This window comes from Pygocentrus nattereri, chromosome 27, assembly GCF_015220715.1.
Source record: "Pygocentrus nattereri isolate fPygNat1 chromosome 27, fPygNat1.pri, whole genome shotgun sequence".
Lineage (NCBI taxonomy): Eukaryota > Metazoa > Chordata > Actinopteri > Characiformes > Serrasalmidae > Pygocentrus > Pygocentrus nattereri.
The window spans coordinates 4,916,926-4,931,433 of record NC_051237.1 but is presented as its reverse complement, the minus strand read 5'-3'; the positions used below and the strand labels follow the sequence as shown (position 1 = coordinate 4,931,433).

At 40.5% G+C, this 14,508-nt stretch overlaps 1 protein-coding gene across 4 annotated transcripts; it reads right to left on the bottom strand.

Moving 5' to 3' along the window:
• Positions 1-2,259: 2,259 nt before the first annotated feature.
• zgc:91944 (uncharacterized protein LOC436941 homolog) lies at positions 2,260-14,498 on the bottom strand. 4 transcript variants are annotated; one of them, XM_037535515.1, is made up of 11 exons: positions 14,214-14,498; positions 13,506-13,617; positions 9,242-9,653; positions 8,441-8,526; positions 8,103-8,213; positions 7,169-7,294; positions 6,112-6,265; positions 4,982-5,064; positions 4,720-4,815; positions 4,477-4,634; positions 2,260-3,643 (listed from the first exon to the last, which is right to left on the bottom strand). In XM_037535515.1, exons 2-11 carry the CDS (start codon positions 13,582-13,584, stop codon positions 3,500-3,502), a joined length of 1,449 nt encoding a protein of 482 aa, XP_037391412.1. In that variant the 5' UTR covers positions 13,585-13,617; positions 14,214-14,498; the 3' UTR covers positions 2,260-3,499. The 4 variants fall into 4 exon arrangements, with proteins under 4 accessions (XP_037391412.1, XP_017549126.1, XP_037391413.1 ...); XM_017693637.2 differs by having other exon boundaries at positions 4,477-4,598; positions 14,214-14,495; XM_037535516.1 differs by lacking the exon at positions 7,169-7,294.
• Positions 14,499-14,508: the final 10 nt, after the last annotated feature.

Below are 14,508 nucleotides of genomic sequence, written 5' to 3'. Positions count from 1 at the left end.
GGTTGAAATATTGACCTACGAAATGGCACCCTCAAATAAAAAAAAATAAAAATAAAAAAAAAAAGTACATTGCTTCATTACCAGCTATATGCGGTGCTCTGTAGGCGACCCAGTCCGTCTTCAGTGATAGCAGAGAAGGGAAAATTCAGCGGCCTCGCTGCTGGACTTTAGTTACATATACGGCATCATGTGTTTTCGAAGAGGGAGTACAAGACAATGATTTATTATCACCCACTCCTAATTCGTTGGTGAAACGAAGCTGAAGTCAGCTATTCACCAGCTTCTTGTTCGAATTTTCCCGTTCCACCTTAAACTGAGCAGCAGTGACATTCTGGCGCGTCAGGCGTCAACAGTGCCGGAAATTTAAAGTGGAATGGGAAAGTTAGCTAGCTACCGAGACATTAGCATGCTATTAGAGATTTTTTGGACTTGTTATGAAGAAAACGACACGACATTAAACTAAGATAATACAATGGTTATCATATTTCACAGAGAAAATACTTACATTGATGGGTTTCTTTGCTCGCTCGCGCAGCCATCCTGCTGGTTTTTCTTTTTCCTTATTGAGTGAGCCTCTGAAAAATCTCCGTCTAGAGGGCCATGTAGCCCTAACGCTCCTCCCTACCCCTCTATCTAAACAAAAATGGGACACCCTAACCCTAGACGTGAACGCACAAAACAGAGGGCTTAAGGGTTGGTGGTAGGAGCAAGCGGTGAAATGGGACAGGGCCTAAATGGCCCTAAACGCTAGACTATATTTGCAAATTCATCAACCTTTAACCCTGAAGCTTGGCTCGCAGACGACTGGTCACCATAGCAACGGCAACTATGTCGCCTAGCTATCTAACGAAAAGGCAAACGGACCAACTTGTATCACTCCAGTTGGTTTACTGATACGTTTAATCTGCACTGAAAACCTGTCAAACACTAAAAAGTCGTGGATCTGAAGTCAGCTGCTCATTCGAATCTTCCCGTTCCACCTTAAATGGCGCAGCAGTTAAGGTGGAACGGGAGAATTCGAACAAGAAGCTAGTTAATGAATGAGAAGCGACTTCAGCCTCGTAAAAAGCCGATAATTGAGAGACATTTTACAAGAAACTACTCCATTTCTGAGGAAAGGTTTCCTGACAGAGATGCAAGAAAAGTTACTGATCTACAGCTTAAAGCAGGGCAAAGTAAGCCTGCGTTTTCATTTGTATTACATTTTTAGCCCTTACTAGTACAGCAGCACAAACTGAGACATTTTTACAGCCAAGATCGTAAAATGGACATAAAATGTTGTGGCTCCCAATGTGGTTTACTTTTTAATGAAAAGACAAAATTGCTCTAATTATCATTTGTGTTGCCGACCCCCGGTATCAACACTGAGTGCCAGTTCATCACTTGAGCCCCATATCTATAGTATCTCGACATTATATCACTTCAGATACACACAAAAAAAAAAAAAAAAAAACCAACAAAAATCTAAATGTGCAAAAAATTACTTAACAGCTTGCATTAAAATGAAATACTGCATCAGCGGTTTGTCTGAATTATGACTGAACTGCTGCTATGGAGCCCCTAAGGCATCGTTTAAAAAAAAAAAAAGTTAATGACATTTCGTTACCTCGCAATTGTTTTGCATTCCTTCGCAAATAAAATGCGTTCCCTCGCAAAATATATGCTTGTCAGACATTAAGCGAATGTAGGACCACAGGTGCCCAACGACATTGCTGAAAACAAAGCTCTAATGTAGGCATAGCTAACGTTAAAGCTGTTTTCCCAGTCTGTGCAGTTTATTCAGCTATTGTTCTCTGCAGTCTCTGTAAATGTAGATTTTACTGTACGAGGACACTCGATCTCAGCTACAGTTTGCGGTCACTAATGACATAATCATGTTTGATTTTGAGAAGTGACGGTCTTTATATTTCAATGCAAGACCAACGTAAATTCAAGGCGCTGCTTCATCTCTGAGGTTAGCAAAGCACTTTTGCAAGCGAACGCTAACCGTTGCTTCGTAATGCAAAACATTTGCGAGGGAACGCAGTCATTTTATTTTTATTCTTTTTTTACAAAAAAAGTCACACCTTATATAATAACCTTTTATCCAAATAAAAGTGATATATTAATTTTCCATGGTGTTGTGAACGTGATTAAGGCAAACGTCCTCAACAATAAAAAAAACTACTGCATGTAATAAACAGGGAGAGAAAAAAAAAAAAAAAAAATCATAAAGGCATGTACACGCAAGTAGGAAGTTAATCAATCCAAACACAAGACTATATATGTATATTGGTTTTATTTAAGTCAAGGAAATGCAGAAAGAGATGGGCCCTGACAGCGTGCAACACCGCTTCTTGTTCAGGTATACAGAGCTGAGGCCTGAATTATCTTGGCTTAACACCTTCCCAGACTCATAGCACACTTCCTTTAAGCACATTCCTGTTCCTTTAAACTTATCAGAGAAAGAACTGAATTAGTCTTTGACCAATTAAAATTCCTCTCTGTTAATGATCGCTTACCTTGGCATAGCTTTGGCTTCAAAGGGACAGGGACAAAAGACAGTGGATCATCCACCTGTAAGCAGCTTTTTGCATAAGATTCTAAATCTGACATAGATACATGTCTTTTTGTAGCTTTACATACTGCATTAGCTTATGGAAGTAATAGTAGTGCTTAAAGCAAACCATAAGCAAGATAAAAAATGAAGCATTTTAGAGCCCAAATACCAGTCAGAGGTCACAATAGCTTAAGTGACTGGGTAGAGAAAGGCTTGAAGTAGTGGTTAATATAAAAAGAGTGAAAAGTCATGATCATCTGCGATTATGTATAGATGATATTTAAAGAAAATCTTTTAGCTTTGCTTACTAGAAACAAACAAACAAAAAAAAAACACAACGACAGACATAAAAACACAGATGATAATGTTGCCTTGAGACATAAAATCCCAATACCCAAGTGAAGGTGAGTGAACATGGGGCCACTTCCACTCATCCCTTCCCAAATATGTGTTACCTGAGTTGGTGGTGGTATTCAGGTTGTATAGATGTCCACTATTGCATGAGACTAAGAAGACTGAAACACCGGCTGCATTCATACAATCTCCAAAAATTTAGTGCACCCCATCACCACATCCAAATACCTGTCCTGCAGGTTCCTCTCACACTGCTTCCTCTTGTATAAGGTTTCTGCAATTTGTTAAATTGTAATACTTGAGAATAAAGAAGAGAATGGGGGGGCTTTAGCATGAAGTGGAGAGTTACCATTCTGCACCATAACCATCTTTCCCTCTTTAAAGATGTATTAAGACCATCTTGGAATGCACAATATAGTGTATAGAGATAAATATTGCCATTACTACAAGCGTGATTACTGTAGATACATACAGTTGCCTCCATATCACTAGAGGCACCAGAAAATTTGGTGTCTGGCCTGTTTCTGATGTCATTCGCAAACATTTGTAAGAATGGCACTAAGCGGCACAGACCACTTCAAACAAGATGCTGACTTTTCCTGATCCTCACTCCTCATCGGTGGCCTCCCTTTTGGATTCATCCAGCTTCTGATCCACGTGTTGAGAGGAAGGGCTTGGAAGAGGCACTACTTCCACTGCAGGCAACGTGGCTCCATCTGGCACACCGTCCTTTCTTTGAGAGAGCTCTTCCTAAGCACACATTAGAAAATAGTTTGCATTTATGCTACAGTCCATTTAAATCTATTACCAGAGCACTGATGCGGATTAAGCTGTGCGTACACTACACGACTTTTAAAAGCCTAATGTAACGGAAGAACATCTCACACTTAACATCAGTCTTTCATAGAATTTCTTTGCATGAGTGTGTTCACACACTGGACCACTTGGCAAAAAGAAGATAACTCAGGTTTGTGTTTTAGCAATAAAAAAAAACCCAAAACTCCAAATCTCCTCAGATATCATTAGATGTAACAACAAAGCACCTGTTAGTGCTTATGTACACACACAAGAAGTGTATCGAAAACGCAAACTGAGGATAAACATGCGCTTGAGAAATGCAGATATCACACAGAGCACGAGAAACATTTTGCTACAAACTGGCAGCTGACCTGAAATTATCAAGAGAGTGTCTTGATTTCGGTCCACACCTAATTAACATTATAAACATTATAAAGGCTCTTATAGGCCAGTGTTCCACTGTTTGTGCAATCTGTCACACATGTATACACAACTCTGTCTATTCTCCTCTCTCCTTACTTTCTCACAGCCAGTATGTCAGTTACATTGCTGACCATCTCACACTACAGGACTCGTAGCTGTTTTGAGTCATAAAAATATCAGATACATCAAATGGCCTCTAATCACCTGTGAACTAGATCGGAAGGTTAATCATTAATCTGCTTTCATTCTTACAAGGTCATTTGTGCCGTAATATGCTTCAGATTCAGATCCTGACCTGGAAAATCGTTTGACACAAGGTGCAAATCAGGCTACAAATCATGTAGTGTTGGCCATTCTCTTACCTGCTCAGAGAATCGCTGATTCACAACCTGATCCCCAAACTCCTGGTTTTCTAGCTCTTCACCATTTGAGTGGCAGCTGGGGCTTGGCACTTCTATCCCGTGGCTCTCAAGAATTGCAGCCTCTGAGAAAGCGACATGGGGTGAAAACAAGACCAGGCCTAGTTTTGATCAATCAGAGGTATACACAAAATTAAGTTATATGTTAATTATGTTAAAATTAATTGCCTTCACTCAGCCTCTCACCTATATTAGCACGTCTCTTCATCTCCTTCCTGCGATTGGCAAACCAGTTATACACTTTGAGCGCAGTAACTCTCTCAAACTCGGAAAGTTTGCACCCTGGAACCACATAATTTCACAAAACCCAGTCATTTTGTTTCAAACTGCACATTTAATTTGTGGTGTATTCTCAGAATCAGGCTGCAACATCATAGACAGCACTGATGTGATACTTCAAGTAGAGCTTGCTGCTAGTCTGCACATGGAACAAGAAAAGAATACTCACCAGGTTTTTGAATGACAGAGTTGCAGGCATTGGCAATCTCCTCTCTCTTGGCTTCATCAGGATACTGATTCTCTATAAAGAAACTGACCAACAAGAAGCAACTAAAAAAAGACAGTCGACAGTAGCATCTCATCTTGTACAAATGTTTTTGAGTGATCCTCAATATAGTATACAACTTAACAGAACATGTCTAAATTGATGCTTCCTCATCTTACCAGAGTAAAAAAAAAAAAAAATTCACCAGGAAAAACAGCAAACATCAGCTATAATACATACTCACTCAGGCTATTTACATTAACAGTATTGCACATCAGAACTCAAGAATACTGCCTACTGCAGAATGTGATATTACACTTGTATCATTGGGCCCTCTAGTGTCAAACTTGTGTCATTGATTGCTGTACTACAGTAATTACCAGTCATATCTGGTATTGCTTTATAAAATTTTACAATTAAGACGCTACAGCTAATTTCTCATTATGACAGAGATATATTAGTAACCTGTTCAAATAAGTTTTAAAAACAATTTTACTTTATGCCACATAGAATTTCAGAGTTTGAATGGCTCCATCCTCTTCCGAGTGTCCCCCAAAAACAATCCTGTTGTGACGTCGCAGTATTTCTGAAGTTGTATGTGTTTTCTGTATTACAGCGTGTTTGTAAAATGTACCACTGGTGTTGATGAAAACGTTTTCCAAGAGTGTCTACAAATTTTCAGTGCATTTTATTATTTCGCAGAGTATTTGTAAAATGCAGCACATATGTTACCATTTTGATTGAGGCATTTTCTGCGTTTGCAGCTCATTTCTTTTATTTTACAATGCTTTGGGCCTTTGGCCACCATCTTTCCTTTTCAGAGGAGCTCGAACCTGGTGATGCCACAGACACTTGGCAAAAAAGTCGAACTGCTGCATTTTCACCAATACTTATAAATAATGAAAACTAAGTACAATACGATTGCTTAGAAGTATTTGAGCTATTTCACAAAAACAGATGGGAACAAATCTATTTATTTTGGGATATTATCCGTTAATTACCACTGTTTCACAGTGAAGCTGCTCAGTAAAGGGGAATGGGCCCTTATTCACTGACCTAAAGGCTTCTTAGAAAGATCTTTGCAATTTCCTTACCTCTCCATGATTGACTGACATTCTTTCCTCCAGGTGAAGCGGCTGCCCCTTCGTAGTCTGAAAGGCCCCCCTACAGCCACCCTGTCTCCAGGACTACCAGCAACCCTCCAGTCAGGTTCCTCTTTGACCAGGGAGCGCATGGACAGAGTAGCACCTGCAAGCACATTAGACAGACACAAGATATTGAACTCTACAAGCAAAAACCTCTGAATATGCGAATGTGAATTGCTAAGATTAGCAATTGCTTTTCAAAAATTACACAAACGAATGTTTTTTTTATGACAGCATTATTGCCACAGACAAACATATTCTTCTAGGTCATGCGTGTCCTATTATACAGCAAAATGTCAGCGTAATTCTATTGTTGAGACAAACAAAATCATTCCGTCAGATTCCCAAGGAATCCCTACTCCTGGATTATTTTGCTTTCAATGTAGAATTGCCAATCAGAATGCTGTATAGTCCAGGACTAGACTTAATGCTGGAACTCCAGAGCGGTTTGATGTAACCACTTTCTGGCAACATTCACACTGCAGGTAAAAGTGGTCCACTGTTGGAGGATGAGTGTGACACACAGGGGCAGTGTGCACAAATAGGCATGGCACTGTGTAACAGAGGAAATCAAACAGCTATTCACTATCTGGTTTACTTTACAGATAAATGTAGAAGTGGTGTAGTCCAAAAAAAAAAAAAAAAAAAAGAGTCAAAGCAGCTTCACACAGAGCAGGTCTATTCTTATACCTCATTGTTTGGCACAGTTAATATAAACTTTAGTACATAAATAAATAAGCAAACAACATTTGGCCAGTAAATCACAGTTGGGCCACTTTTCACTTTCACCTGCAGTGTGATTGTGGCTTTAGTGAGAGGCATTAGACAATCTGGATGTCTGGCTCCCATCACCACTGCTGACTCAACAAGTAGAAAGGTGCATATCAAACCACTCTGAATGACTTTGTTTAAACAATAATTTACTTATGCAGAAATTTTAAACAGTCTGGGGAATTCCCCTCTAATTACAACAGCTGAAGAGGCTTCCCTGCAGCATGGTGGTTACCTGGCTGGGACTGGTGTGCAGAGTACCAGGGGAGTAGGTGCATCAGTAGTTCTCTCTGTCTACTCCAGGGGGTGTCAGTCCTGCTCCTGGTGCCCTGAGCTTGCTGGTTTTCACTCCATCTGAACCCTTTAAGCCGTTCAGGCAATCAGAAAACTGTATGTTAACTAGGCTTACTCCCAAATGCCAACGTGTCAATCATAGATGTATACAACTTCCAAAATACTGCTCAGTTAAAACTCGTAAAAATGGTCCATTCTACTCAACTGTACTAAAATGTCCATAATTCAAGAGATTAATAATGCACAGACATGCTCAACACTGCAGCACTGCAGAAGATTACAAAGCAACATGCTCAGGGCTCTGTTAGTAGCGTTAGGTGGAGCAGAGACAACATGAAAACCAGCAAGTTCTAGGCCCAGGACCATGACTGAGAACTAAAGTTCACAGCGTAGTTTGGAATACTGTAGAAATGGCAGGAGAGGTAAGGATACCAAAGAACTTCACCCAAACTCTGCACTACTTTATCAGCCCCTTTAAGCACTGCTATATTGAATCTTTCAATGTAAGTAGATGAGTGTTTTGGCTGGGTGACAGACTCTTAATTTCCCAAACTGTATGCAAGTTTATAGGGTTTGCCAAGCCCACCATTAAATCAATAACATAAATGATGGTAAGTTGGTTTCATATATATATAAAAATAATTACATCAACTTTTTCTTTTTAAGGCCTGTTTCAGACGCCATAATGTACACTGACTCAACCCTTTAGGCTTCATGAAAAGGATGTAGAAGGTAAGCATGAAAGAAAGAGAAAGTTAGATGAATAAACAAGCCTATGCAACTTTTCCTCTTTTTACCCCCAGGCTAAAATCTGTTAACTAGCACAAAAGCCCAACTCCAAATTTCACTTTACTGGCCAGACCAGCTGAGCTCACCTGGGCTGTTACGTTCCAAGAGGTACCAGCGGTAAAAGGCTCTGCGCTTGGAGTCACTCATCTCCAGACCCTGCTGCAGTAGCCACTGGGAGATGTAGCTTTGACTAATACCTACAACATGAAACACAAATCACAAAAACTTGTAAGGACAAAATTAGACTGAAAATATGCCAAGTTTAAGCTCACCCAAGTTTAATTAAAACCAGTAACTGATGTTTAAGGCATATTATTCATATATAGTAACTGTCTTTACAAGCAAAGCAACAGTAATATGTAACATTCTCTCTAATATTCAAATCATTGTGGGAGAGTTTGCCAATGGGAGCTGGACTGAGTACCTGTGACTTGCCCAACAATAGCCTGAGAGATCCTCCTGTTATTAAGAAAAGCCTTGATCTCCTCCTTCACCAGGTTACTGTCCCTCCTAAAATCCACACACAGCTATGCATGAGAGCAGATCATTAAAACACACACTAGCCACAGCATTAAGATTTACAGGCCAATGTGTTGATCACAACATAACTAAATACTTACTTGAACACAAGCCACTAAGCAGGGATGCAGCAATATACCCGTATAATAATTTAATAAATATGATGTCAGGCTAAATTATCAACACTTCAGTACTAGATAGGCCAAGATGATACAGCATGATCCATGACATCAAATAATGTAATTATATAGACGTTTTTAGAAAACAGTGTAAGCAGGACTTTGTGAGTCTGCCATAAATACAAAAAGCAGATGTAGTGAGCCTTTCAGTGGTCTGCATATTTTACCAGTTACTGCATCACTATCCCATCCACCCCTCCCACTCTTGATCACTGTAACATGTGACCACTACACAAGGAAAAATATACATATATCTTCACACAAGTACTATCAAAGGCAATGTTCCGTTTAGGCAGCAGAACTCAAAATCTGTTGAGAGGCTTTAAGACATCCTATCAAAACCAGCTGTCTCACTGTTCCTCCCAGTCCACCCGACCCAATTAACAGAGGCCTGTTATTCTTTGATAATTACACAGTTGCTCCAAGGGACACTCACTGCCATTATCTGGTGTTATATTAATTAGTCCCTCTCACTATCATTTTGAGCAAATACCAGCATAAAAAGGTAACACAATATGACCTTCTACCTCATGTACTCCTCCACCTTCTCTTCCAGATCCCAGTCCTCTTCTGCCATATCATAACTGAACGACCTCTGAACTCCGCTGGGTGGGTACAAGGGTGGAGGTGAAGCATCGTAGCTGTTGCTGGGCGAGAGCGCAGCATCCAGAACAGGGGTCTGTGTGGTAGCTGAGGTGAGAGAAGAAGATGAGGAGGAGGATGAAGAGGGGGCAGCTGTGGCCCCAGAGGTAGGAGCATTGGGTGGGGCTGAGTGATTGTCACAGCAAGTGGCACGGTGGTCTGGATCCAGTCTCTCTAGAGACTCCAGCGCTTGGATGATCTGAGGCTTGCTCAAACCAGAGAGCCTCAGCCGCTGCAGCAGGTCAATCTGCTCGATCGTGTAGCGCGGCTCCACATCACAACACTCCATCCTGGCATCTGCAAAGAGAATAGCCAAGTTATTCCTTCAGCAGCTGAGATGGACATTAAGGGCATTACTAAAATGACCCCTGACCACAAGCCAAAACTATAATTCCTGTGAACTCAGAAGTGTTTTTCCCCCTTTTTGAATTGAGGTATTAGGTCCTAGAGGATCATGGTTAAATTAAAGTTTGTATTTATATTTAACAAAGGATATAGTGACAAAGCAGAAAAGCACAGAAATCCAGGTCCAAACCTTTAATAAGTAAGCCAAGGCAGGTGTGTCAAACTTGGTTCTTTCTGGGCTACAGCTCTACAGATGTAGCTCTGCAGTGTATTGTTCCTACATACATGAAAAATGCTAAAGCTAAAATTTAATGTAACAAATACTCATTACCACAACAGAGTAAGATTTAAAGATAAATCTGTAATGTTTTTTACCCCCCAAAACACGCAGAAACTGTATTGTCTAAGTATTTAAGGTTTATTATTAAATAAATAAATACTAATTAAAAAAAAAAAAAAAAAAAAAAAAAGACAAATGATACAACTAATCTTTGATACTAAATGTTACTAATCTTTTTTTAGCTCCATAATGACACACAAATATTGATGGGCATGTATTGAGGTGGTATGGTGAGAATGACCCTAGCCATGTTAAATCAGCAGATGAGCTGAATTCGATGTTGAATGAAGAGAAAAACCTAAACCAATAAAATTCAAAGGTGAACCCTTTAAAACCATTGACTCATATAAGTGGTCTATCAAAGGTCATCTAACAATAAGCCTACGCTAAGATCATTTTCCTTGTTTTTACTCATCAGCCCTTTGTAGTGTGAGGGTGCCACAGAATGCATTTATTCAGCAGTTTAAATTGTTATCTGATGTCTACACAGAAGGTATGTGACTTTCGTCGAGGCAAAAAATGCCCAGATGCGGTTTTAGACGCCTATTTACAACCTTGTGATTTGGTCCTAGAATGAAACAAGCTGTTTTCCCTTTTTTGGTGGGCTCATTAATAAACTGATGAGCTCTACTTTAATTTGCAGGATTATAGCAAGGCACCACAATAGCTCACATAGAATGTAACAATGCAACATGTTGAAAAATGAAAATGAAATGTACCATGTAAATAAGCTATGTATTTAGTTAGCTATGCTAGTTACTCAAAGCTTGGTAGTAGCTAACGTTACCTATACTAACTTCTTGTGTTCAATCTCAACAACAACACAAAGTGAATTACAATTGTTAGTTGACTATGAAACTTTCAATTTAAGATGATCTGGCATGGCAGCTACTTATAGGTTGCGACTGCTGTTGTGTTTGTGATGCTAATTAAGTTGGAACTGTTAATCTGTTCAGCGTCACATGCTGTGTGAAGCTTGCTCAGCATCATCCAAGGTTTGAGAAACTGCCCAGAGTGAAATGTGCAGAGCAAACTAACAACTTTAAAGTTGTTAAACTTAAGTTAAGCAGGATCCTGTTAGAGACATGAGAGCTGAAGTTGGATTCCTGTTTGCCAGCTTGTCTTGAGACTTCCCGTTCCACCTTAAATGGCACTGCAGTTACACTCTGGTACATATACAAGCTATAGCATCCAGCTTCAGCCTCATTTAAAGATGAACATCCACCATGTCCATTGATAGTTTGGTAGCTTGGGAAGGGTATTAAATGTGCTAACACACCCCTCACAGCCTGAAACGGTACATTTCTGAACATAGTCTGCCATTTTCATTACTGTTGCTCCACTGTTGTTGTTTGGTTCTTCACAGAAGCTAGAATGTGGGCTGGTGTATGTAAATTTGGGGAGCGTACATATTACTGAGTGAAGACCATTACATAACAGTTTAGGATTTTGGAATTGGCCCGTTTTACAGCCCACTTTTGTAAATGTAGGATTTGCATCTGAAGGAGGAGACAACAGCGTTTCAGGTTCACTGTGTGTCACTTCCATATATCGAACACTACTAATGCAGTTTATCCCGTTTTCCATTCTATGGCACCAATAAATTGGTGTTAGAGGAGAACGAACACTAAACACTGCAAGGCTGTGACCCTCCAGGATCTGACAGTTGTCTGACACTCCTGCTCTAACTACACAGGGCAGTTGCCCACAAGCATTTTGGCTCAAAGACAATTCTTAAATGGCAGAGCAGACATCACACTTAGCATTTCTTTTTACCCACTAAGCTGATCATAACGGTTAGATGCTTTTGGTCGTAGAGAACTAGATTACGGGCGAGTCCAACCTTTGTCCTGGAGAACCAGAATCCAACACACTTTGGTGATTGTCCTGCTCAAATACATTCTTAGGGGTACTTACTATTATAGATGACTATAAAAGACAGTACTACAGGAATATTCTACCAAAACAAAAATATAAATTACAGATTATTATAGAAGCATTGTACAGCAATTCACAGTATTATTAGCTCATATTTGCAGTTTAAGTTAGAAGCACTCTTTGAATAATGGAACCATGAAGGAGCAGTGGAACCTTAGGGAGACCCAAAAAGACTTGTGCTCCCTCAAAAACAATCAAATGTCAAGTTTTTTTTCTGTTGTTTTGTTTTTTTAAAATGGGGGACTTTCTGCACATTTCAATGCTGTTTTTCTTTCAACAAGACATATGTTTTGTGATTACAGTAGTAAAAGTAGTACAGAATTAAAATGCAAATTAAAGTCTTAAGTTCTCCTCAAAGAACTCATTTGTTTGTGTATTTGTACCATTGTAAGCACTTGTAGGTCAGAGTGTGTTCAGTAATGCAATGAACAATAGCTGTACTCTACTAGATCAGTAATATGCAGTTGCATGTAAATGTTTTGGCCCCCTTGGTCAAATTATATGTCTTACTGAGGTATGTGAAAATAAGTTGAAACTTCCTCTACAAAGAACACACTTCATAAACTTGGTGCTCGAAAGGAAATTTGTCTTTTAGCCACCAAACTACGCCCAGTCTTGGGGAAAGCATAGTGTCGCCACCATCACCTGAGGCAGTGGGGGATAAGTGCCCTGTCCAAGTGCAAAACCTAGTCAGTCCAAGCATTTGAACACAAAACCTTCTGGTTTGCTGGCCCTGCTAAAGAAGTGCATAATAAAAAAAATAAAAATAAATAAATAAATAAATAAAAACAGTGGGATTAAAACTGTTTTTTTTTTCTAACAGAAACTGGATTAATGGTTGACAATAGAGACAACTCATTTCCTGTAGACCACCTTTAGAACCCATTAGGAAACCATCAAATGCATCTGGAGTAAGTCCCAGGACACTTAGAATACTTTACACTGTGATATCAAACCATCAGGAAAACACAAAACAGCATTACTAACTATTGGACACCAACAGAAATGCTTAATGGTCTTGTCACTAGACTACCAGCCACACCAAATGCACAAATACCGTTTATCTGATGAATTTAACAAAAAAGTTATGAGACATTTTATGCCTTTTCACACCGTGTTAAACTCAGCAAATAAGAAGTAATCAAACACAAAAATCTGCATATTTGACATATTTAAGTTCTCTGAACAGAATATGTTAACTTTGTTATTTTCACTTGAAAAATCAACAAAACATCTACTTCGACCAGAGGTAGTCAAACTTTTACATACGACTGTTTGTCCGGTTTAGTTCATACAGCAAACTCAACAGTAACCTACATCTGTAGGTGTTCATGTACACCATGACTAGAAATGCCAGAGCTAAAACTTGAACGCAGTGCCAAAGTTTGGACCACCCTGGACCCCTAACTTTCCTGTAAACATTCAAATGACAACACCATGTGAGGTTGCGAAGGCTGTGCGTATGTACTAAAACTCGGGGGCTCCCTTTCTTGGAGAGGTCTTTCTGGTGAAGTGTTGTGCCCCACCTGAGAGCTGAGGTGAGGGTCTGCCCGTCGGGAGCGGTTCGGTGCGTGGAGCCACAGCAGGGAGGCACCACTGCCGCATGGTCGACGAGTCACCACACGGGCCGAGGGACGTCTGGCATGAAAAATATAAGAAAACGACCAAGACGCTTAGTTAGCTCACGAACATTACAGCTCGGTCTTTACAGTCACGAGAAGTCCAGCCACGAAAGCGAAACCCACTCCCCGAGCTGAACACGAGAAACAGTCCGCCATTACATCTTAATGTATTAAACGTATACGCAGCTGGGACTTTGATTTCCATTCGTGTGTGTGTGTGTGTGAGTGTGAGTGTGTGTGAGTGAGTGTGTGTGAGTGTGTGTGAGTGAGTGTGTGTGTGTGCTGCTGCAGTTTTTAGCTCACTGTAGCTTTTTAGCTTTAGCAGGCTAGCTTTGTTTTGGTCCCTCTGAGGTTTTCTTTTGACACGCTGAATGAATATGTCGGGGCACTACCTCATCCCCACAGCTAAAATGTAACGCTAAGCATTGCAATAAGTGCAAAAAGTCATGGGAGATGAAGATTTCGACTCGACATAACAAAGGACTGCAACGGATTCTTCTGTCACTTTTTATGACTGCGGATGTGAAATGGCAGCTGACTAGCAAAGCTCTTGATAAATAGCTAAAGGAGTTTGGAGTGGCTGCAGTAAGCAGGTCAATAACGATGGCTTACCGCCTTCAGCTCCCCGCGCTGCTGCCAGCTCACTGCAGCCGGAGGGAGGAAGCTGAGGGTCGGCTGTGCAGTCAGTCCTCTCCGCGGGGTAAACGCTGGCCCAGCAGCCCAGGCGCTCGATCGCTCGCTCACACTCTCTCGCCTCGCCTGCTGCACTTCCAACCGCCTCCGACTAGACAGCTAATGAAGGTGATCCGGGGAAGGGTCACATTGTCCCGGGATGCTGCGGTGTAATATCACTCGGTCTACGGCGAGCAGTCCCAGCCTTACTGACCCCTCACCCGGGTACGAGTTC